At 37.2% G+C, this 24639-nt stretch overlaps 1 protein-coding gene across 1 annotated transcript in view; it reads left to right on the top strand.

Annotated features, from left to right (window-relative positions):
• The first annotated feature begins 13054 nt into the window (after positions 1-13054).
• LOC140234058 (uncharacterized) overlaps positions 13055-24639 on the top strand; it is a 32122-nt gene continuing 20537 nt past the window's right edge. Inside the window, exon 1 of the mRNA XM_072314142.1 lies at positions 13055-13605. Coding sequence (XP_072170243.1) covers positions 13455-13605 — 151 coding nt within the window. The 5' untranslated portion in view covers positions 13055-13454. The remainder of the gene's footprint in view (positions 13606-24639) is intronic.

Raw genomic sequence — 24639 nt, forward strand, 5'->3', positions numbered from 1 at the left:
GTCAAAAAGTGGTATTATTTCCTGTTTAATCTTCGAAACGAAGGTTCTCATATCATAATTTATCTGCAGTAAATGAAAATTGAATAGTGGTGAAGTCTTAGCTTTCCAGTGATTGAAGTTATCGTGTCACTAAATTATCGACACGAATATGTCTTTTATAACAATAGTCCCATAAGTCCCCCCCCCCAAAAAAAAAAAGAGACAAACTTTATCCCTTTTGAAAATCGATAACATCTGTTTCGCGATTTCACAGAGCTTATTGCGTCTCTAGTTTTGCAAAACAGAAATACTGAAAGGTGGTAATTTTCAGTCAATGAAAGCCAGTAAACTCAAATGACAAGGAGATTTCCGTTTGGGAATAAATCCGTGTGGGCACACTGGAAGTGAATATGCCAGACTTTCCGCTCAGACTTTTCCTATTGGGTCGCTCGACACTGCTTCAGAGTACACACCTCCAGTTTTCTTATCACTCAATATGTCGATAAGTTTTTTAACCTTCCTTGCACGAGTAGAGAGATTAAGCTAAGGTTCCATTGCAGTTTTAATAGGCATTTAGTCCAAGGCGTCTTGCCCAATATAATTTCCTACGGCTGTTGCAGTTTTATGATTATGCAAGAGAAATCTATCTGAATATAATATAAATTTTAGTTCCTTAATCATGTTGAAATAGTGAGAAAAAAAAAACCCACACATATATAGGCCTTAGGATCATGAAAATTTCCTTGGTGAAATAAAGAGTCGATGAAATATTTCAAGTATCTTTAATTTTGCACATGGGGAAAAATAGGCCTATTGTATGATCAGATTGTGAAAGCCAGCATTGTTACAATTCGAATAACTTTCTTCTAGAAAAGTAAGATATTGGTATCATAAAACGTTGAGGAAGCCCACGCTTTTATTACAGCAAGAAATATACAATACCCACCACCAGCAAAGATAAGATAAGATAAGGCAATAATGGGATGTCACCAAACGATTGAATATCGACCATTAGAAACGCCACGTTCGATAAGTTTAACAATCCTGACGCGCTGGATTCCTAGTAAAGGTTGCTTCCTATTGAGGAGATTATCTTTACACCATAGCGGTGCAATGCCCCCAACTCCAGCAGTCTGAACCAAGAGTGTCGAACGTCTATAAAGCTAAATCCACGAAAACTTAACTACCTATTGTTTAAATAGCTGAAGGACGTTTGGCATTCAAGTGCATCTGTGTTTTTGCATACAGCATGCTTAAGTTGACTTGAGATTAATCCGTATACTGGCCTGCATACAGTGAATTACTGAGTAAATTATAATGGTATCATAGATTATGAACGTCTTTGTAATAAGTGCATGCACAAGGGAAGAGCATAAAGACAGGTCGATGATTTTAAACTGTACCGGAGGGATCTCAGACAGTAGTTGAACTTTCGCGGCTTATAGACTCGATACACATAGGAAGTACGCCTGATAAATGTGATAAATTACAGATATACACAAAAATTAATTGTGTTCATTGTATACCACCACGTGCTTCGACACGATCGCAAATACTATAGCATGACCACAAATTATTAGTTACTTTCTCGGAGTTATGATATCATAAAAATATACAGGATTTCGATAAACGTGCCGGTTCAAAGGAGAATGATTTCTTACACAGATACAACATGATCTCATTATGTTTATCTGATTCTGCATCAACACGGATGAAATGACTATTAGAGAACTCTTCTATATCTGGCAGCGTATATTCTACGCAAACACTTGAACGACAAATAAGAATACTTCTTTGTTTACCCAAGACTTCTTTATTCAAAATAGAAATATATATATATATATATATATATATATATATATATATATATATATATATATATATAAAACATTCTACGTGGCCGACATTTTCACATTTTCCATGACAAAGCACAAATTACAGGATGGTCTTAACATTTTTGTCAAACTTATGTTTCTGTAATTTTCATTTTTCTTTGTCAAGGATGATTTTCCTTCTTTTCATTTTCGGATTTGCAAACCTGATTTCATTTTCGGATTATTCATACCTCGGAATGTACTCATTCGTTCACATAATGATGTATCAAACTATATGATCTGTATATATTGTTTACAGATGCTTTACAATATGATATATTGGAATGTATAGTTCGTATTTGTATAACATTTCTGTTGGATGGAAGTAAAGCACGATTTGATTGAATTGAAAATTAGAAAACGAACCTTATTTCATTTTAGTAAAAACGAACATCTACGTAAGTAGAGAATTTGAATTTTTTTGGAATAATGAACCTTTGTAAAGTAGTATCTTATTTGGGAATAACGATCCCTACCCTTAATAACGCACCATTTTTCCATTTTCGGAATAACATACCTCAACTCGCAGTAGCGAACATCACCCCATTTCCGAATCCTCAGTCATGCATTTTACCCCATTGTACATGATATCACTTTGGTAGTGACAACCATGCAGTGACATAATCATGTAGGCCTACAAACTTTTTGTATTTTATATATACCCTTGAATATCACAGGATAAATCCCCCTCTCCTCCCCACGCCCAACAGGAAAACAAAGAAATCCGGTTACCCGCTTTCAGAGACGACCTTTATGATGGCGCCAAAATTTATAACTTTTTTTTTATGCGCTTACCATTCTTTTCTTGTTCTCACCCTCTTCTGTATTAGTCTCTTTTCAGTGGAAAAATTACATTTCATTTGAAGGACATCATCACTATTTGTGTTTATAAAAATGGTGAGAGAAACTACCGCACTGCTAAGCAAATTCTACAAGGCGACGATGTGAGAAAACTGGGTAAGATTTGCCCATTGTCATGAATTGTCTTGTAGTCAACATGCGTTGTAAACACTAAAAACAAAAATCAATTTTTAAAGATTTAATTGTATCCGACTGGAAGAAAGTCTACATGAAGAAATCTTATCAAGCTGCGTTGACAATAACCGGGTTTTTCATTGTACTTGTACAACTTAGCACAGGATCCCGCCTCTCATCTTTTTTTTTTTTCCTGGTCTCTGTCCGTCTGGCTCTCTCTTCAGCTAGTTCTCTCCGTGATTATGACGGGAAGTTCGTCAAACCAACATTGTTGACAATGACAGGAAGAGGGCGCGATAGGGCAAGTACAGGGCATAGAGTACTCACAGTGACCGAAGGGGGCTTTGAGCGTACGTCGTAAAAGCGTTTGCCGGCATTTGTTGTTATGGTTGTAAACATTGTTTTAGGTGTTGTAACCTTTGTTTTTCTTCCCCCCCCCCCCCACACACACACACACATCGGGAGACTAATGAAAGTAATAAGACGAACGGCAAGAGAAAAGTCAACATAACGTTTGAATAATGTAATACGATATTTTCAGCATCATTACCAATTAACGTTTACAGGTATAATGTAGAAATTATGAAGTGTAAAGGATAACTTTCTCGTACAGTCTGATATACAAATCACATGTAACCGGATGCACATCTGATTGTCCCATGGTTAAACCTGTTGAAAGGGAACCATCTGAAATTTGAGCTTTGGATTGTTAGTGTTTTTTCTTTTGATAGTAACACCACTACATGTACCATAAAAGTGCACATACAGGAAATACGTTATCATTCTCTTAAAGAGAAGCTGCAGTCCCCATGCAATGTTTAATTCAATTCAGTTCAATTTATCTGAACTCAATAATTATAAATCAACGCCATCTACCAAAAGGTATAATACATGACACATAGTATATATTTGGCAAATTAACAATTTGTAAGAACTGCGGGTCATAAATATCAATACAAAACAAAATCATTTAGGTATGAATGAGAGAAACAATGCATACTTTGCAAACGATGACCAAAAAGTAAATACAGCTATGAAGAGAGTGGTCTACTGAATAGCGGGGCTCGTCACATAGATCACTTGATACAAAATACGCAAATAACATAATATAAATGTACAGCTAGTTTGTTAAGTGAAATATGATAATAAAACACCGTAAACAGTATTTGCTTTAAAATACAGAGGAAATACTGAAAGTGAAATATTACTGCACAGCACAGACACTGCTCATCGATCAGTGTGTACCAGGAAACTAACATGGTGACAAAAAACAGCAGTAAAGTGCACTCACGCAGTTGGTCATGCAAAAAAAAAAAATAATAAAATAAAAAAAATAAAAAAATCACAAGCAAACGAAGGACCCAATTATTATAATACCAGGAACAAAGAACATAATGACATTTCAACACAACAAAGAAAATGATAAAGGAGAGCAAGCAGAGAAAACAGAAGAGAGTTCTTAACACGCCACTTAATCGTCAGGACTGTAATGATTATAAAGAATATTAAGCACACAGATGAATGAACGTTTATTTAAACTCGAACAGGTCCAAAAGTTTTTGAATGCTAAAGTTTCGCATGTTTAAGTACTTACTGAATGTTTTATTTGACGATTCAGTCAAAATTACATGGTGTATGCAACTTAGTCGAGTCATGTAGGTGATGATGTCATAGCTTCAACGCAGATTTAGTTTTCAGTTATGTTTTACATATTAGCGCTTTACTAAATTTCTCTCTATTGAATGAATTTTAAGGAAACAAATGCTTTGCATATTCGAGAGCTGTGATCAATTTTACATCCTAAAGGGGTAATGGGTATCATAATTATGGTCATTGATCAACATACTGATTACTACTTTGTATGCAATACAATTTTCATTATGTATCCGATCCAGTCTGATAGTTTGATTGTAAACTTCCGCAGATATCTTGGTTTTGACAAACTCGTTGAGACTGTACAGACTGCAACGAAAACAAAAAGTGAAACTTTCCCTGTCCTTGAAAAAAAAAGAGAGCATATTTTGCTGCACGCATAAACAGAGTATCATTTTGTTTATGGTATACTGCATTCTTTAAAGTGGAACTTAACCAAAAATGTGGAGTAAATGGATCAAAAAATAGAAGATCGTAATGAGTGAACTTTGAGATAAATTAGGCTGTCCTTGTTATGGATTTCTTTAATCCATGAATTGACATTAGGTGAAAAAGAAGACTACAGGTATTCATGATTAACAGTAGTGGAACAATACGAAGAAAATTCCACCAAAATCCGTTCTTTTTTTTTAACCGGAAAGTTCACATTCCCTGGACTCATCACGGGAATATATAGTGAGGGTGATATATCATCATCCCTGCATGCTTTCTAAAGGAGGTAACTCAAGTGCCTATTTATTATGCCATAAAAATGGCAATATTTTGTGGAATTCTCTCTGTAATTTCTTTACATCATTACACTATACTGTGACATCACGAACTGTTGAAGTCGTCTTGCATCTATCAATGGTGTCACCAAAATATAAAACTTTGGAAAGTATAGTCCAATTTTCCTTTATCTTCACTGATATGTTCTAAACGTTCATTAAATCCACAAAAATTATGTGGTAAATTTCGCTTTAACACACACTTGAACTCTTTGCATGCCATAGTTATTTTCTGTCCATTATAGTAAAGTTATGCGTGTAAAATTAGTGCACATTCGACTCGTTGGCGCAGAAAGGGAAAACTAGTGCACATTCGACTCGTTGGCGCAGAAAGGGTTTAAGCAGAGACTTGTTATCATTCTTTCTTACTGCCTGCATGGATGCATTACCATATTACGAAAAAAAGGGGTAATCAAAATCAGCATGCAGCATCGCAGCAGCACATGAAATGTAGTTTTGGAAACGACAAACTATATCCAGGATCATAGCAACAGGTGGTCATTCGTACACAAATTGACGACCATTACAAGCCTTCAGCAGGAAAACAGACGTATGCATATGGACGTACTTTAGAGTGCGTTCAGTATGTAGCGGAAACCTATCTAGAAGCTTGTCTGTGCAAAAGTGCAACGAACTGTATTGTATTCAGCCTTTGGCACTGATCGTCCTGGCATCATTTTTGCTGTAAGGATTTTCACGAACTAACTCTGGGATTTGACATGGGTAATTATTCTAATGAACATAGCGATACATTCGGTTCAGGTTATTTCCTGGAGAGTGGTGGAGGTAATTCATATTCACCTTCACCTAAACGAACCAGGATGGCCTTGTTGTCACTGGAATTTAATTTAAAGGTCCTATTTACCTTTGGGAGCAGTGATTTTAAAAATGTTCAAGATATCACTTTTGATGCATAATAATGTGTAGGTCAGCTGTATCACAAAACATCCTACCATATAAAAATTTTGCAAGAAAGCCTAAATATCAGGAGATATCACTATTTTTCTCATTAAACCATAACTGTAGACGGTTTAGTCTGGAAACATTTTTATTATAACTATTGTTCACATTTTGTATAATCATTTAACAATACTTAACATCAATCATACTGGTTCAAATTTTTACATTGGTTGTTTCTATCCCTTACTGACATTTTAGAACTATTTTGAAGTACTAATTCTGGGTTTTTGTTTCATCTTGAAATGGTAAATTATGCCTGTAATCCAGTTGTCTTTATTGCAATATACCAGCTGTGTGTGCCGCACAACGATTATTTGTGGATACACTCTGTCTTTTATTGACTCGACGTAGCAGATCTGATGATCAATGTTTCAACACTCCTTTTAGTTTTGTCTTCTCCTTTCTCTTTTGATCTCTGTCAATCATTTGTCATGTACAGGCTAATTCGTATCATTATTAGTGATCATATGGTTTATATAGTACGCTATTCAGTGTTTATTTTTTTTGTTTAATAGCTTCATATTATGTTTTGAAAATGATAGCATTTAATGAAGATGAATATAAATGAATGAATGAATGAATGATGAATGAATGAATTAATTAATTAATCAATGAAAAGAGAACAGGAATAAAAGGTGACGAAGTGAAGTAGAATTGCAATGGAGTGCACGCACAAGTGAGACACTTTTTCTTTTAAAGTAGGGCTTACATTGTACTGTGTTCTGCATCTGCATAATAACACAAAGATTCAAAGCCAGTTGCTGATATCGGTCTAAATAAAAAACGGTGTTGTTACTACAGACCCCATGACCTTTCGTGTATAATCGATGAGGCCATTCACGGTCACTGCAAAGAAGAATAATGCTTCTCGAAAAGGTGTAGGCCTACATAAGATTCAGTTGGGACGTAAATGTATTCCAGGTTTTCCCTCTTTTCCTTGTTTTAGTTTTTTAACGTAGAACGAAACGTCACTGCACTCTAAACTGTAAGTCCTATATGTCACCGATAAGACGAAACAAGAGCGGAACTGATAGGGTTGATTAGAAAGGCAGCGTATATTGTGTGTCACGGAAACATATACTACTTGTGAGAGTGACTGCACGCTCAAAAAAAAATGGTATATAAAATATGGTAAAATACTGGTATATAAAATGCAGTATTATATCCCGATGCTGTCAAAGGTAATGGCAGTAGTAGTCTCATTCCAAGCATCAATTCTCCATCGATTTTTATTTAGACGTCATGCATGCAGATCAAGGGGACAATACTCCAAGGTTAAGAAATAAATAAATAAAAAGAACATGATGGGTCTAAAATGTTAACGTTAAGCTGACGTCTTTTTGTATTCGAGGAAGGGTTTTACGAGTAAGGCAGTTAATATTGAAGTTGAACATTGATAAATAGATTTATAATAGTGGGGGAAAAGTGAATTATGTCAACCCCTATATACGCAATAACACACATAGTACACCTGTTCACGCACAAGCGCTGAAATCATGATGTAGGTACCTATACCTGAAATTTGACGACACATCTTTTTTTTTTTTTTCATAGTTATATCTAGTACAACAGCTTTAAATTATGAAGCTCTGAGTACATCAGAAATACAGTCTCATGTAGTTTATTTTCCTGATTGAATTTGCTGTCCTGTCTAATCAGTAGCTTCTTGGAAAAATGACATAATATTTTTGAACTATTTCGACTGCCAGCATGGTGGCAAGAAGTCTTGCAATTAAACAAACAACAAAATTTTCAAGTGTTTGATTACACTGGTGAGAAGATTTTTGAATATATAAAAAAAAAAAAACTCTTTTGTGTGTGCGTGGTTAAAAATTTGGAAGTTTCATAATCACACTCTGAAATGAAATCATTTTGAATCTGTATAATGCTTGTCGATCAGCCGGTCTGAATACAATATATATTTTTAAGGCAAACGATTCTCCTGGATCTCCACTTGTAGACGCGAATTCGCAATTGTTCAGTAGCAAAGGCTGAACCTCAATATTCTAACCCGACATATTTTATCAAAGTGTCTTCGATAAGACTCGGAAATAAGGAAGTGAAGGTCCTATATAATCTCAGGTTTCAATCGTAATAACGGATACCCTCTGGCCCCAATGTGGTCTAGAAAACTTCATTGTTTTCTGGAAACTTTAAACCATGAGAGATCTTGTGGTTTCATCTATAACAACGAGTGGCAAAAGGTCGTCCTTGAAGAAAACAATTAATGGTAGTTTGCTATGAAAGGCCTAACAATGGTTAAAAGAGCTGAGCTTTCAGCTAAGGCACTTGTTTACGAGTGTACCGAATGCAAAGCATGAGGCCTATGATACACTGTGTCACAAACCCAGTTTATACATTGTGCGTACTGCCCGGCTCAGTGCATTGAAGGAGCCTTATGACGAGTTTTGATCTGGATTAAAAAAAAAACAACAACAACAACAAAACAACAACAACCCAAAAACCATTAAAAAACAAAAACTTAAATCCTTTTTGATAACATATTCTTATTCATGGATGGTCCTTACGGATGATCTCAGTAATTTGAATCTCATTCACTTGCTTCAAAGCTTCTGCGAAACGTGTGATAAATCTTCTATGTTAAATTCTGAGCATGAGCCAATCGGATATTCACAACAAAGATTTAAACCTGAGGCTGAACCACCTGATATTCATTAGTTGTTTATGAATGCATATACTATATAGCTACAGGACAAACAAGGACAGCTTTCTAGCTTCCAGGGAGAATCTTTTGTTGTTGGGTTGTGCATAAAATTTGAATATAATTATTACATAACTCCCTCTTTGACATCGGAGAAGCGGCCTCGACTAACCAAGAAGAAACAGTGGAACCTCGCTAAGACTTTTGCCCCATGGTTGACCGGAGACAGCAGCTAATAATTCTTTTATTTTGCTTGTTTGTTGTTGTTGCTTTTTTTTTGTCTGTCTGTTTCGTCTTGGTTTGTGTTCTAAACTGGACAATCTAAGTGATCAAGCACATTAATTTTAAACACAAATTATCGGGAAAGAAATGGGATTTTTTTTTTTTTGCGTTTTTATGCAGTTGAATGGAGAAGTTGAATAGTATTAGTAAAATTAATTCTTCACTACAAAATGAAAAGGTTAACCAGATAATTCTACATATTTGTAATATCTATAAGATTTCGTAAGACCACAGTCTTTAAGAGAAATCGATTTAGAACATGAAGAAAAAACAAATGGAGAAAATCTAAAATAAATATGGCCGTATAGAAGCACATATTTTTCCTTGATAAGATAAAGAAATAGTAAAGAAAGATGGATGCAATTTTCCTGGTTGAGTTGAATAAAGGGAAAAAGGTATACCACTTCGTTGCTATTTTTCAATTTGTTCAGTTGCCTGAAGAAAAAGTGTAAAAAGTACATAATTATATAATTCGGATTTCAGACTACACTATTTTGAAAGTGTGGGGATTTTAACTATTTCACTATCACCAACTGCCCCACGTTCATCTTCGTGTTATATCTCTCCGATTTTAGATTTCTTCGTTTTCATCTTGAAAAAAAAGTAGATCAGCCTGCTTGAAAGATAAATGAATAGATAAATAAAACCGCTACGCTTACAGTAATATAGTAACGTTTATTATGATGTATGATGATGATGATTCACAGCATGTGGCGACATATCTGTTTAATAATAATCAAATGCACACATCCTCTTCCTCTTGTGTATTACGATGAGGAGGTTCAATCTTCCGCACAAAAACAAAACAAGCAACGCAAAACACACAAACAAACAAACAAAATAAAATAACCAGAGGAATATTGGGATCGTTTGTTCTCCCTTATTCTCCGAGTCTGAGTAATATATATGGTAGAATGTTTTGTGATACAAATGACCTACATTATTATATGCATCAAAATTGATATCTAGAACATTTCTTAAATCACTGCACCCAAAGGTAAACAGGACCTTTAATAGCCCTGGATAGGGGCAGAGCTACATGATAATTATAATGGATAGTGCTATAAAGCAATAATTTAATAATTATTATTTCATAGCGTATCACTCCATATGTACGTGTCATAATTGTGTTTTACATGTTCCATGCTTACCTCTAGCCACTTACAATCTTTTTACAACTCGTCTGTTGAGAATGAGAAGGGCGTTAAATGGTCTTGAACACTATGGGTTTTGTGGCAACTTAACGCCCTTATCATTCTCAGCTGACGAACTATCCCCATACACTGTTCTGTATAGTAAGTTTACTTATCATTGTACTGTAATTATTATCAAGTATATACCTCAAACAATATTCTATGTATTAGTTATGAGCCTTGACGTATCCAACAGATCTCCGGTCAAAGGTTTCATCCATAAGATTTTAACCAAAATGCGAAAGTTACAAAATGTTCCTTTACAAAATGTTCCTTTTTTTAAATGTTTTGATTAACCAGTGAGTAGCAGGAGTAATATTCATAATAATGTACATTGTATATGCAAATTGGAGAAGGCGGTGATGTCATTACATCGCAAGAGGCTCTTTGACCTGAATACATCCTCCACTAAACTGAATTTCAATCTTTAAATCTTTTTTGTGTGTGTGTGTGTGTGGAGGAAGGGTTCGCTGTTTAAAAAAGTAAAACCCAACAACAACTCAACGAAATCATGATTTCTTGACCATGGCCCCAATGTACAAACCGATGAGAAGATTGTAAGGTAAAGGCATCATCGCTTCTTCCCACTTGAGTATATGTGGATGTTATATTATATCATTATACACAGTTAGAATATGCAAAGTAGAGAAGACTTGCAAAGATTTTCCATTGTCTCTATGATAACATCGACAATCCCCTTGTATTACACGTTTGTTTTTTGTTTTTGTTTTTTAGTCCCATGTCCCTATTATTATTTTGTAAAAGTCAAAGTTGATGTCCCTGCGATGTCAGTGTCTGTATGTATGTTTCTGTGTTTGTTCCTGTTTTTGTCTGTCTCTGTCTTTGTTCTTATCCTTACCTCGGTTTTGTATTGCTAATTACTATATCCACTGTATATTATGGAATGTCATTATACTCATTTCATCACAAGTTTTTGTACTCCTATGTGACCCTAGCATTTTTTTTTTTCAAATTGATCGCATGTTACTTTTACTTATTATATTATTTTCTGGAAATAAATGTCATTGAACAAAAACAAAAAAAGACTCTTAAACAAAAAGGACCGGGCTCTGTACGTTGAATGTAAAACTATAGTTGACAACATTTATGATATTGTCTACTACTTTTGCATTATCCACCTTACATGACCGGAAATATAGCGCATGAAAGCCTATGAATATTTCAAGTCAAACGGACAAATATTGTACTATACTCCTTCAACTCTCTTCTTTGAAAAGTACAAACAAACAAAGTAATAATCAGTCTTCCTTATCACTTAATAAATAACTATCGCGTATTGTGTACATTATCTCAGGTCGGAATGCAGGTCAAAGTCTATACACTCGTTACTCTTCAAACATAATTAAGTTATCAATATTTAACGTTCTTTCTGTATACGTCTCGACCAAAGCTTTCTCTATTAGGCTAATTCGCGTTCTATTATTTCTCTAACTTTTGTTCTGTCATAATATGCTTTTCATTGCTAGACTTCTTTGTATCAAACACCTGTAATACAGGGCCAACTTTATGTGAAACTGATTTCGCCCTTCCTCATTGGATATCCGTTTCCGATGCTTCCACCCCCTTTTTCGTGCATTTTCTTGGACTCTTGCCAATATGGCTTATCTGTGATATGAGACATGTTGCCGTTAGCTTAATGCTAATCAGAGTTGTTAATAAGTTTAGACACCCATTGACATGTTTATAATCGAATTATTGATAATCCTCCGTGACCCGGCCTCTGTATTCTATTGTGCAATTTTTGGGTCGCTTCCGGGACAGAACAATGAGGTCGAATTCTCAATCGATTATTTAAAAGATGTGTAATATGATTAAAACTACGTATGGCGCATACTATCACAAAAACTGAACATTTAAATTCTTCTAACTAAAATGATGTGCTTGATACCATAAACTCGCGGTCATTGGAGTCTTGTTTCTCTCTTCACTCTTTGAAGGTCATGTAAGTTAATATATCTATTTAGATGGCCACTGAAAGGCAGAAGGATGGTAATACTGTAACTCATATCTGTTTTTCTGTTCTTAGTTATCTTTGTATCATGCTTGTATGACATCTGCCGTCGTAGGCCCCAAGGTTCTCGTGACATGCAAACCAGCAAGAGGCCCACATGATGGGGCATGCGGTGAAGGTCTCCTCTTTCTTCTGCTTTCGCAATGTTCAATTAGTTTCTCAGTCAAAACAACATGATTTAATGATACACCATCAGTCTTCACAAAATTACCTTCATAAATGGTAAATGACAGTACGGGCTAGTCCTACGTTTTGTGTGAAAACAAACAGGCAACTGAGGGAGAACACCCCGCTGGGCCCCGCATGTTTACAACGAAAAAGCGAAGAGCTTGAAGGTCTTCTGCATCTTCTCTGTTATGGTTTCTCCTCTGACCTTTGCCCATTAGTTATGAAATGCCATTAGTTATCAGTCAAATCTTATCAAATTTTCATTTGCTTCAAAATGTAGACAAGGATTTTAAGAGTGTATTGCAGATGCGTCTTCACCTGCCCCATAATCCACATGAAAATAAAATAATCATAGTGGGTCTGTAAATCAGACTAGCTTCGGACCATAACAACAGCGTTTGATGGCTTCTTTCACCTGAGCACGCGCTATTGGCTTACGTCTCGCGCATGACCCCTGACGTCAGAATGACCCTCATTATGCGCGATTGTATTTATGAGGGTGTCGACGGCACAAACAGCTGATCTACCCCGCTCACACAAAGCGGCTGCCAGCTGATCACTAGTTATTGCGACATTCGACAATCGCGCTAGATGCACCGCCCACTGATGCACCGTAGATGTCCATTGCGCGAGCTCGCTGGGAGAAGTCTTTGAACAGGGGACTCTGCGGAGGTAGTAGGCCCGCGTGAACATGTTGATTTCATCATCTTTTAGCCACAGCAACGAGGTTCTTCTCCCAGGGATTACGGGTTTACTACATGTTTGATGGAAATATCACATATGTTTTGCCGTTAGTGAATCCGTCACACAAAACATAGGGTCTATTCGAGACAAAGCTAGCAACCACCTCATCAATAACAAGCCGTGCCCAGCAATTGACATCTCATCCCCTCATCATCCAGCCGCAAGATGTGTTGCTGGTGTCTGAAGAACTCATGGGGATGGTTGGTGACTTTCTGCACCTTCCTCCTCATCTTGCCCGTGACTGGGATTTTAAGCAGTTTCGGGGTAATCTTTGTCAAGCTCCAACATGAATATGACATCAGTGACTTTGCGCTCGGTGAGTATTCGAAGATAACTCTTCGCATTCATCCATAAAATACAATAGCTCTGTAGCCTCTGATACAACTTACAAGAGGGGCTACTCGAAATTTGATACAGTCGCCACGAAAAAAAAAAAATGTAGTGGTTTGTTGATTATCCGATAATTGTGGACAAATCTATTATTATTATTATTATTATTATTTTAATTTTGCTGTTTGAGCAACCAAGAGAGCTGGGTTTTAGTAGCCTAGAACTACCTGTAGTTGATTTCACCCCGCATTCGCCAAGCGTCCTGCGTGCCATGGCATGGCCGCACAGGTCAGGTGTCGATATGGGACGAGTTCGGTCAGTTCGATGTCCATTATTCATTGTAACAGTAAGGAGCTATGATATCTTCAGCTTCAGAAGCTTTCAACATTAGTGAATCTTCAGTATTACTATGGGATCAGAGATACAGGAGACTGTGTTCAGTCTACCAGCTAGAGGAAATACTAAAAGAATGGAGGAAATATCAAATACCACTGGGAATAGGGGATTATCACGGTTTGGTGCATGATGGTCGATGCTGCAAGGTGGAAGTAGAATTTCTGACTTGAAACCATGCACTTCACAAAAGACCGAGGTATCAACGAAGGGAATGTTATAGATTTTACTGTTTCCTCTACTTCATGACATGTAAGAAAAATTAACGCTTCTCTTCTAGCGCAATCAATGGATGAGTACGATTGATGCTAAGTCCAAACAGCATACCGCGGCAGCCAGCCGTCACCGCTACACTGACAGTCTTACAAGTACTTTGACTCAAGGAGCAGCTTGTTTATATTGCGAAACCTGATGCGAAAGCGCAATATTCCACGTGATCGATCACGTGTACGACGAATGCGTACTTGAGCTTGGCAGTTATTCCCTTGCTTCTGTTCTATTTTCTTCTGTCGAAACTATAGGCGTGCATAAAGTCCTCAGCACAAGTGGTGCATTTTAAACAGTTCCAACATTGATGTCATAGGTTTGTGTAGCATAATACATTTTGTACCATTCAAGACGGAGATTAATTTAGCGTATTTTTGCATTATCATTTTTGAATATAGAGTATGGGGTTGGGGTATAGGGTATGCAAGATAAGTGCATGCACTTGTTTTTCGCGCTTGTCAAAAACTGACATGTTACAGAGAAATGTCTGTTATCAATGTTTATTCATTACCATTAATATACAAATTGTATGTGTGTACGAGTTGTGTGCCTTTGTGTTTTTGAATGTACATGTGTGCGAGTGTATATGTTTATGTATTTACAGTCAACAGCTATCAGGGTAGTGTTGACCCGAGACTCTTTATGTCCTCTCATGGATCTTGACCAGTTCTGCTGTAGTCACCCTCTCAGATTGTTTGACAGAAGAATGTTTGAATGATTAAGCATTGCACAATTTCTTAGTAAAATAGTTCATTTCCAATGCAATTACCTTTTTTTTTTTAGTAGATTCAGGTTCTTACTAGAATTATTACTATTACTACTATTATGACATCTTTGGTTCTTCTTACAATCTTGTGGCGTAATCTACTGACGATCTGCATTATTCATGCTGAAGTTTTTCAGTTTTGAGGATGTTAATTTTGGGTTTCTACAAACTTTATTCATATACTTTTCCTTTATTGACACATAATGGATAAAGTTCAGGACAAAAGATCCATCAAGATTCAGTCCCGCACTCGGCCGGTGTATTTTTAGACAAGATTTTCAAGCCACACTAGTTTAGCATTAGTGTCCGGTCCCAGGTGTATGATCAATGAGTTCCTGACAATACTAGAATACTGATATACAATTGCAGGGCCCTCTGAACAATATATGCTTTAAGCGAAGAAGCTATTGTCGATCAATATAGGACCGCATCATTGCTTCCTTTTTCATGCACACGCTTTGGTTCGCTAAACAGTTTAATTATTCAGTAGGGCCTACCCAACTGTCTAAGGAACCTCTGGTTTTCTGTCGCACCACACTTCAAACTTATACCCTTGTAGGGTCAGAGAGAGCTGCTGAGAGTTTGCATAACATAAATGATTTAGGATTTATTCTCCAAAACGACATGAGATGGACTAGGCCAATCAACTAGTCATCATATTTGTATAATGTGTATTCAAATGTTGTAATCATGATGTGTTGTAAATGAAATAAAATGAAACAAAGAAAAATTATGTAGAAAATAATCATTGAGCAATGACGACCACTCAACTAAAAAAAAAAAATAGTTTTCATCATCATCTCTATGTACCTCTGTTTAAACCACGGAAATAATATACCTTGCTTGGTAAGCCACGTCTATATTTTGCGATCTGCGCGGGATGGGATCACGACAATCGGACAATCGGACATACCAGCAAAAATAAGTTGATTTTGAGGGTGTTCAGAATGCCGCCGCAAGATTAGATTATTATAAACGCCAATCGAAAAGATACGAGTGTCAGAACTCTCAAAAAATGAATGGCTAGGATGGGTCCCACTCCAAAGGAAAGGTGCAAAGCAAAGGTCACCTGCCTGTACAAAATGGTTACAGCTCGTTATTCCGAAGGTTCGTTATTCCGAAGGCTCTTTACTCCGAAGATTCGTTATTCCGAAGGTTCATTGTTCCGAATTTCATTTTCGGATTAACCAATCTTCGGAATAACGAACCTTCGGAATAACGCCACAAATTTTCGGATTAACGAACCTCTAGGTATAGGGAAATGCGTGTTTCGGATTAACGACCCTTCGGAATAACGACCCTTCGGAATAGCGAACCTTCGGAATAACGAACAGCACCCGTACAAACTAATGAAGGGCAGAGTGGCTATCAGTACTGTAAGAGTATACTGTTTGCCCACACTAGACCAACCTCGATGGGGGGGGGGGGGGGGGGGAATGGCAAACAGTTCAAGATTAAATTGTGCCAGGATTGATGACGTATGCACATAATCTTGCTATGTCCTTCCTCCAAAGAACAGTCAAACAGGAGCTGGAATCAATGACCGACCTCTTTTGTAACCGTGTTATACACCATCCAGAAGGGTTTCAAACTTTGTTACATATAATATCTTAAATTGACAAATTTTAAGTAGCCAGCCACCGGTCTCAACACACCTCCAACGTTAGTGTTTCCGGAGAATTATACCAACCCCCAAGTATGGTGATGTGCACTGTCTCCACTTCCGTCAGAGCCACTCCCACCTCTGTGCGCATACACGGCCTATATGTCAAGAACCGGGGGTGTTTCATAAAGCTGTTCGTAAAGTTACGAACGACCTAAGAACGACTGGTGATCAGTTCTTGTGCTGAATTATGGAAATTATGATAAGTATAGCCCATCAGAACTGATCTCCAGTCGTTCTTAAGTCGTTCGTGTTAACTTTACAAACAGCTTTATGAAACAGAGCCCCGGTCTTTGATTAAGTCGCAGCCTCCCGGGTATAGAGATGGGATAAGGGCTTCAAACCCTCGACCGTTTCAATTGCTACCTACAGCAGCTGTATAGTGAAGCATACATGCATGAGAGTACCTATACGACGCCTCATTTATTTTCACGGTTTCCAGAGATTAGACTGTAAGCCTTTTTATAACCCCCTTGTATGATGCCGATGATGAAGGAAATTACGCAATTTCACCTAACTAAGGGGTCTATAAACTCCTGCATTGCTTGACTCAGTCAGTTTACACCGACTTATTTAGTGAGATGCACCAATGAAAATAAAACTGTATTCTGTCTATGCCCCTACCATGCATGCAATCTTATTTGCCAGATATCTGTTCATCATGGAGATAGGTCCCCTCCCCATAGTCCTACCCATTTTCAGTGTCGCATTATACTGGTCCTATAAAGATTATCTATTCTATCATTTGCACCATCTTCATGTTAGTTAACTCGCAGGGTTGTTATGTTGGATGTATTGGTTATCTTACCTTGTGATCAGTATGCAGGCATCTGAATCTGTGAAAAATGACACATTGCCACTACAACGTCGATCAATTAACAAATGAAACAAGCGTTAACTTGGCGGTTCCGTTTTGTTACCAGGACAATTCGTGCCTTGTCCATTCTCGCTAGTCATGCATAGTATACAGTTCGTCAGTTTTATAGGTCTTTAATCTGAGCAGCATGATTCCGATCATTATGTTTAAGAAGTAATCTTATAATGTGGTCATATTATGATGCCACATGAGTGTGCAGATAAATAACATTGTCGGTTGTGTTTAATTAGGATTGCAGTGTTACTGTAATAATTTTTGTTAGATTTTAGTTAGATTTGATTCCTCGCAAGATTTTAGATATATGAATGATCGGTAGAATTAGTTTAGCTAACTACTTCAGTAGTATGCACTAGCTACAATAAAAGGGTGGTATAGTTGTGGTTGAGATGGGGATTCAGATTTTAACTTTTTGCAAGATATTAAGAATCCAGTTATATGAAATATTAAAGAGCATCTATGCAATATTCTAAGAGGAATTAAACGTGTTTTTTTTTTTAATGAAAATCAGTTTTGAAATGGCTGAGATATCCAAAAACAAAGTGAAACAAAGTGGTCCGAATAAAAGTTGGCACCCACCTTTTATTAGGTCCTCTTTGTTTTCGGGTATCTCAGACGTTCAAAGCCGATTTCCATCAAATAAACTTTTAATTCCTCTTTGAGATTTTATATGACGAGTTTCTAATTATCTCGCAGAAAGTTAAAACCTGAATCCCCATCTCAACCAAAACCATACTATCCCTTTAATGCTTTAGCATTGATTGTGGTTTCGTGTATCAATGTAGGGTGGTATCATCAATTGCTCCCGAGCAACGGCGGCAGATGTTATGAAGAGGGTTTGAGTACGAGATGGGATGTTCTGATGTTCACTCTTCAGTGTCATTTTTAATGGCAGGAATGACAACATTTCGTTGGTTTTCCTTGGCCCTACAGCCTTTTGATAAGTCCACTTTAATTTACAGTCATGTGCAGTGAGTGAATGCAACAATACAACAATACAATTCATGATGCGAGAAAAGTGAACATATGTATTTTCTCTATATTTATTTCCTTTATATCGTTCTACACATGCGACATCACAAGCTGTAATAGTCTTCCAGCGATGGCGGCATTGAAACTTCATAAATTTATAACTTTTGAGCGGATTGTCCGATTTTCCTCAAACTCTCACCAATGACAGATTGTGTCATATTAATATTGCTGCATTCTCTTAATTCACATGTATATGAAGGTGGACTTGTCCTTTAATTTTCTCATTTTTAATTTTGTATCACTCTTGCAATGAGGGTAGAGAAGTGTGGGTTTTCTCCAACTGTGTAGCAAGTCCTATAACTCCTACTCTGTGAAGTTTATAGATCGTTCCTGTATACACACGCATATTATGACGACATCGATATCATGAGCCTTCCGACCTGCAGCATTTCGCGAGATCAGCCTCGTATGATATGCATGGACATCACACAATACCATCAGCTTTTTCATCACCCTTCAAGGCGTTCCTATCATTTGCACTAGATATTGCAATACAAGGCTAATCTAAATCATTTTCAGGTTGGCTTCCTCCAAGAAAATTAGATCAGACAAACAGAACAAATGGCAGAAGTTTCAGCAGGCTTGGACCTGGGCCCTGTTACCCTAAAAATCGAGATAAAACATTACTCAGAAAATCTCTGAATACTCAATAGTGATTGACTGATGCCTGGCTTATGTTTAATTTTTATGACTTCTGTTCGATTTTCTGACTTTGATTTCATATGCAACGGGGCCCTGAAGTGAAAAAAAAATGAACATTTTGGATGTTTTCACGAAACAGCGTTTTGGTGAGAACAACACACGCTGAAAATGGAACGAAGTGATGACGTCATTGTATTAATGGCTGATAGGACTCCCGTTAATCTTGGCACAAAATCTCCACTACTTTTTCATTTTTTTTTTTTTTGGACATCAAATCAAACAGAAAAGAAAAACAAAATGTTTTCTCATCAAATGTCCGTTGAGCTGCGGGTATAGATGGCGATGACACTCCAGAGGGGATTAGATTGTATAGTGTACCAAATAAATCGACTCTTAATTTTCATTATATTTTCCGCACAAAGCAATAAGAGAAAATTGCATTTAGTGTGTAAGGTTGCGACGATAATTATCACTTTCGGCGAGATCATCTAGCAATTCTTAATTTCAACTGTTTCTTCTTTCATGTCCGATCTTAGGCATTTTTACCATCACTGTATGTTCGTCTGATTTTTTTTTTCTCTATTAAAGTCAACGCGACCATGGATATAGGTAGCCAACATTTCACTTCGAATCTGACTCTCACCAAGTAGAATACTGTTGAACTAGTTTGTTTTTGTTTTGTTTTGTTTTGTTTTTTTGGGGGGGGGGGTGTTTTTTAGTCATTTCTGTCACAATATTCAGCGTATGGTATTCTCTATAAAGACTTAAATTTCGTGTGTTCTTACCTATATCAGCAGCAGTAATGATCGATGACGTATATTGTCACATTATTTTCCATGAATGCAGTCTATGTACATACTTGTAAATGATTTCGTCATTTCACCGGGGAAAAGATTCACTGTTTTGTTGTTTGTTTTTCTTCAGTAAGTAAGGTTGGGAAAGAAATATCCAAACATACAAACAAGCAAACAAATAAACAAACGAACAAACTAACTAACTGACTACCTAGCTAACTAACTCACTCACTAACTTACGAACAAGTGTCATTGTTATGTTAATAGCAGGTATATTATACTAGTAATATTTGATATACAGATACCGGCAACTGGCCTATAAAGTTACGATTCATCGTAGAGAGGATAACCAACGATACGACCAAGGTTTATCGAAATCGGACATAGAGAAGTATTGGAACATTTTTGAAGCTCAAAAGGCTGTCATGCATATTTATTAAGGGAATCTATGTAAACTATCTACGATCGTAACGGATTTCTTCCACTACTTGCAGTCGACTTCAGTATGTATACGTGGAACGTCACCGCTGTAACTTGACCTCTTTCTATTCAAATTCCAGTTAATGGTGGAACGTCCTATTGTCCTTTTGACAATGGTTGAAAAGCGCTTTTCCTTTCATTCTAAAGATTACCTTCCCCATTCACCAATGGCTTCCTGCATTGACTTTGACCCGTTACGTGGTCGGGGAAACTGCAAATACTCCATTGTTACAGGATTGTAGGAAAGATGAACGGGGCGAATCTTTCATGAAGTTGGAAGAGAGGGGTACTCGTATAGTGTGTTTGTGTGTGTGGGGGTGGGTGGGATGCATAATCATGCGTGTTGGGCGTGTGTTTATGCATGATATCTCCTTGGTGTAAGACGTACCTTCTAAACAGGTTTTAGTGACGGAAAACGTCACTTCACCTGCAAGATCGAACTTGTGGTTGTTGAGTATTCGAGGAGTAGAAAACAATGATAAAGTTTTGGGTTTTTTTGTAGTTATGTATGATTACAATATATACATATATATATATATATATATATATATATATATATATATATATATATATGGTGTATAATACTGAGCTTTAATGCGCGATGTTTACATTACGCGTGCAATAAGGACTGATTGTACAAGACGCCATTGATTAAAATTAGCATAACCACTCAGCTAAAGATTTCGAACACAATCCAGTCAAAGGTATTGCATGCGGTTTACTCGATCTTATCAGCAGTAGTGTGTACCAAGGGGATCGTGATAAAGTTATTTTTCTGTACAGCTGGGCTGTGTTTTTTTTTTTTCTATAATGAAACTGAACTATCAGTATCGCTGATAGCGTCATTCGTCTCACGATGGAACAATAATGTACCCGTGACCGAACACTAGACATCAATAAGGGGAAATGAAAATTGAAACAAAAGTGTTCTTGGTTTTCCTGTGTTGTCGGTGCCAGAGGCACGTTAGAATGGCAAAAGTGTGGAAGTGAATGCATATGAGGGTGGCCTACACCTGTGAAATCAATTGTGAAGTTTGAATTAATGTAAGGCGTTTATGATATCGCTGAATTGCTTTTCTTATCTTATCTTTTCTTTTTTTTTTCTTTTTTTTTTTACATTTTCGTCACCCGATAAATTGCTGCCGTCTGTTACAGTACACAATAAGACTATTGTCTACGTGATGTCACACTTTGTACATTGCAGGAACCACACGTCAAAATGTAAGGGGATCAATGATCACGTCCTTTGTTATCAACTCTAACCTCGATACCGAATCTCAATTGATAACAGTATTGAATATTGGCATATAACAGCCTTGGGGAAAATGTGTGTCCTGTGTATGAGAGTGTCAAAGGTGTAGAAAGAGCGTCATTAAACTTCTATAATGTAGGCCTACTTGAGATGACAAGTCATTTTATTTATCCATTGCGCTAATCTCACGTAAATGGGACAATCTCAAGTGTAGCCACTTTTACATACTGTTATCGAATATTGTGATGATATTCTTTTTTATGCTTTGAGTGGAATGGAACTACAAGTACAGTGTATACTACCATATCAGCAAACAAGTAGAGCCACAACCAGTGCTGTACATTGTATATAGACCCTAGGCTCCCTATCAAGTCATGTGAAGAAGAATTCTGTGCCCATTTTGTGTTCATTAGGCAGCGAAACCAAATAGGCGCAATCTTCCTTTATCGTTCAAAGGCAATCCTGACTGGCCAAAGGTTAAACTGAGTATCTTTTATAGTGTTAGATTTCAACAATGAAGTATTGTTGATAAAATAAGAAGAAGTAGACATTCGAGTTGTTACAACAATCATCTATTTCAGGGTGGTGTTGAAAACAGTGCGAACACGATCGAATCAACTCTGATAAAATGGAATTATCTATTGCCGCTCTGAATATTATTCAGTAATTTTTCGGCGCTGTTCCAAGATCATGTTGACAAAAGACCGATGTGATTTTAGGTAGCGTGATTGGGGATGAATGTATCTTTCTTACCCTGAAAATAATACTGATTATCCTTCTGATTTTCAGCGTTAAATCTATTTCATTTTATATGACTTCCACGAGATCAGTATAGGATGTGACTTCGACATTTTTTTTTTTTAGCTCACCTGAGCCAAAGGCTCAAGTGAGCTATTGCGATCGCCCTTCGTCCGGCGTCCGTCGTGCGTCGTCGGTCGTGCGTCGTCCGGCGTCCGTCGTCCGTCGTCGGTCGTCCGTCGTGCGTAAACTTTTTACATTTTCATCTTCTTCTTGAAAACCCCAAGACCGATTTTCATCAAACTTGGCAGGTAGCATCCCTAGGGGGTTAGGAACTCAATTTGTTAAACTGGGCACCATGCCCCACCCAGGGGGCCCCCAGGGGGGCCCAAACCCCCCAAAATTAAGGAATCTGTAAAAATCTTCTTCTCTAGAACCAGAAGTGATAGAGCTAAGTTAATACTATGAGTTAGTACATTGATGACTGTATTTTCAAGTTTGTTCATGGCAGAATCAGGGGTGCCTTCCTTGGGACCCAGGGGAGGGGGTGGGGAGGGGTCCTAATAGGGCCTAAATTATACATTTTCATCTTCTTCTTGAGAACCCTATGACCAATTTTCACCAAACTTGGCAGGTAGCATCCCTAGGGGGTTAGGATCTCAATTTGTTAAAATGGGCACCATGCCCCACCCAGGGGCCCCAGGGAGGGGGGGGGGGGGGGCAAACCCCCCAAAATGAAGGAATCTTTAAAAATCTTCTCTAGAATCAGAAGTTATAGAGCTAAGATAATACTATGAGTGAGTACATTAATGACTGTAGTTTTGAGTTTGTTCATAGCAAATCCAGGGGTGCCCCTCTTGGGGGCGGGGGCGGGGGGGGGGGGGGTTGGGAAGGTCCAAATGGGGGCCTGAATTGTACATTTTCATCTTCTTCCTGAAAACCTCATGATGGATTTTCGTCAAACTTGGCAGGTAGCATCCCTAGGGGGTCAGGATCTCAATTTATCAAAATGGGCACCATGCCCCACCCAGAGGGCCCCAGGGGGCCCCCAATCCCCCCAAATTAAGGAATCTTAAAAAAATTGGGCCTTTATTGTACATTTTCATCTTCTACTTGAGAATGCCTGGTCAAATTTTAGTAGAGCTGTGAATAATTTAGATTAGTGACTGCGTGAAAGGTGAACTTGCGATACTCAGGTGAGCGCTAGACCCGCGGGTCTCTTGTTTTTTTTTTTTTTTTGTTTTTGTTTTGCTTCGCGATGTTAATACATGCGTAGAGTATGAAATCAGTAATGAAAATTCATTTTTGACTGTAGTTGTGAAGAGTGTTATGGTCATCATATTTTTATAAATTCATGAAAGCATGAATATTGAATCATTACAAAACTAATTAGCATTTTTAGCAAAAAGAACAAAATCGGATCTCATTTTTTTCTTGAATGATGACCAATACAATATTTCTTTAAGGCAGTATCGCTGCACATTTTTGTCATTATTGTACTTTTTTACGGGGCTTCTCACCTGTTTGTCGGCAAGTATGATGTTGATTATTAATAACGACTTTGCCCCATTTATTGTAGTTATTGCATCTAAGGGTGAATCAGTTGTGAGCACAGAATCAAGTTTCGCTTTCAGTTTCGTGCCCTCGGATTTTTTTTTTTTTTAAATTCATGTTCCATATTCCACATTTCATACAAGTTTTATATTCCATTTGGTTTGAAGCAGAAATGTTTTTCACACAATGGTCAGTTTGAACCAATAATGCACAAATGTATAAGGACATATAATTGGCGTGTAATATGAGGAACCCACTAAAAAGCAAGCTTGTAGGATGTGGGCTCCAAAAATATAACATAGGTTTTAGTACAGTATATCAATGTCAGAAGTGACGTAACATGCAAAAATTCAAAATATCGAGAATATTACAATGTTAACGGGATGTACAAAGTATAGTATATAATGTTTATGATTAACTTATGGTATAAATGCTAAGAAAAGTAGCAAGTTGATCAAACTAATGAAGTCATCCGAGCGAGGCACCATTTGAGTATATGTTTAAAAAAAAAATTCAAGTGATTACGGCAAAATAATTAAACATTTTAGAAAATTGGCTTTGAGAT

Source organism: Diadema setosum, chromosome 1 (assembly GCF_964275005.1).
Source record: "Diadema setosum chromosome 1, eeDiaSeto1, whole genome shotgun sequence".
NCBI lineage: Eukaryota > Metazoa > Echinodermata > Echinoidea > Diadematoida > Diadematidae > Diadema > Diadema setosum.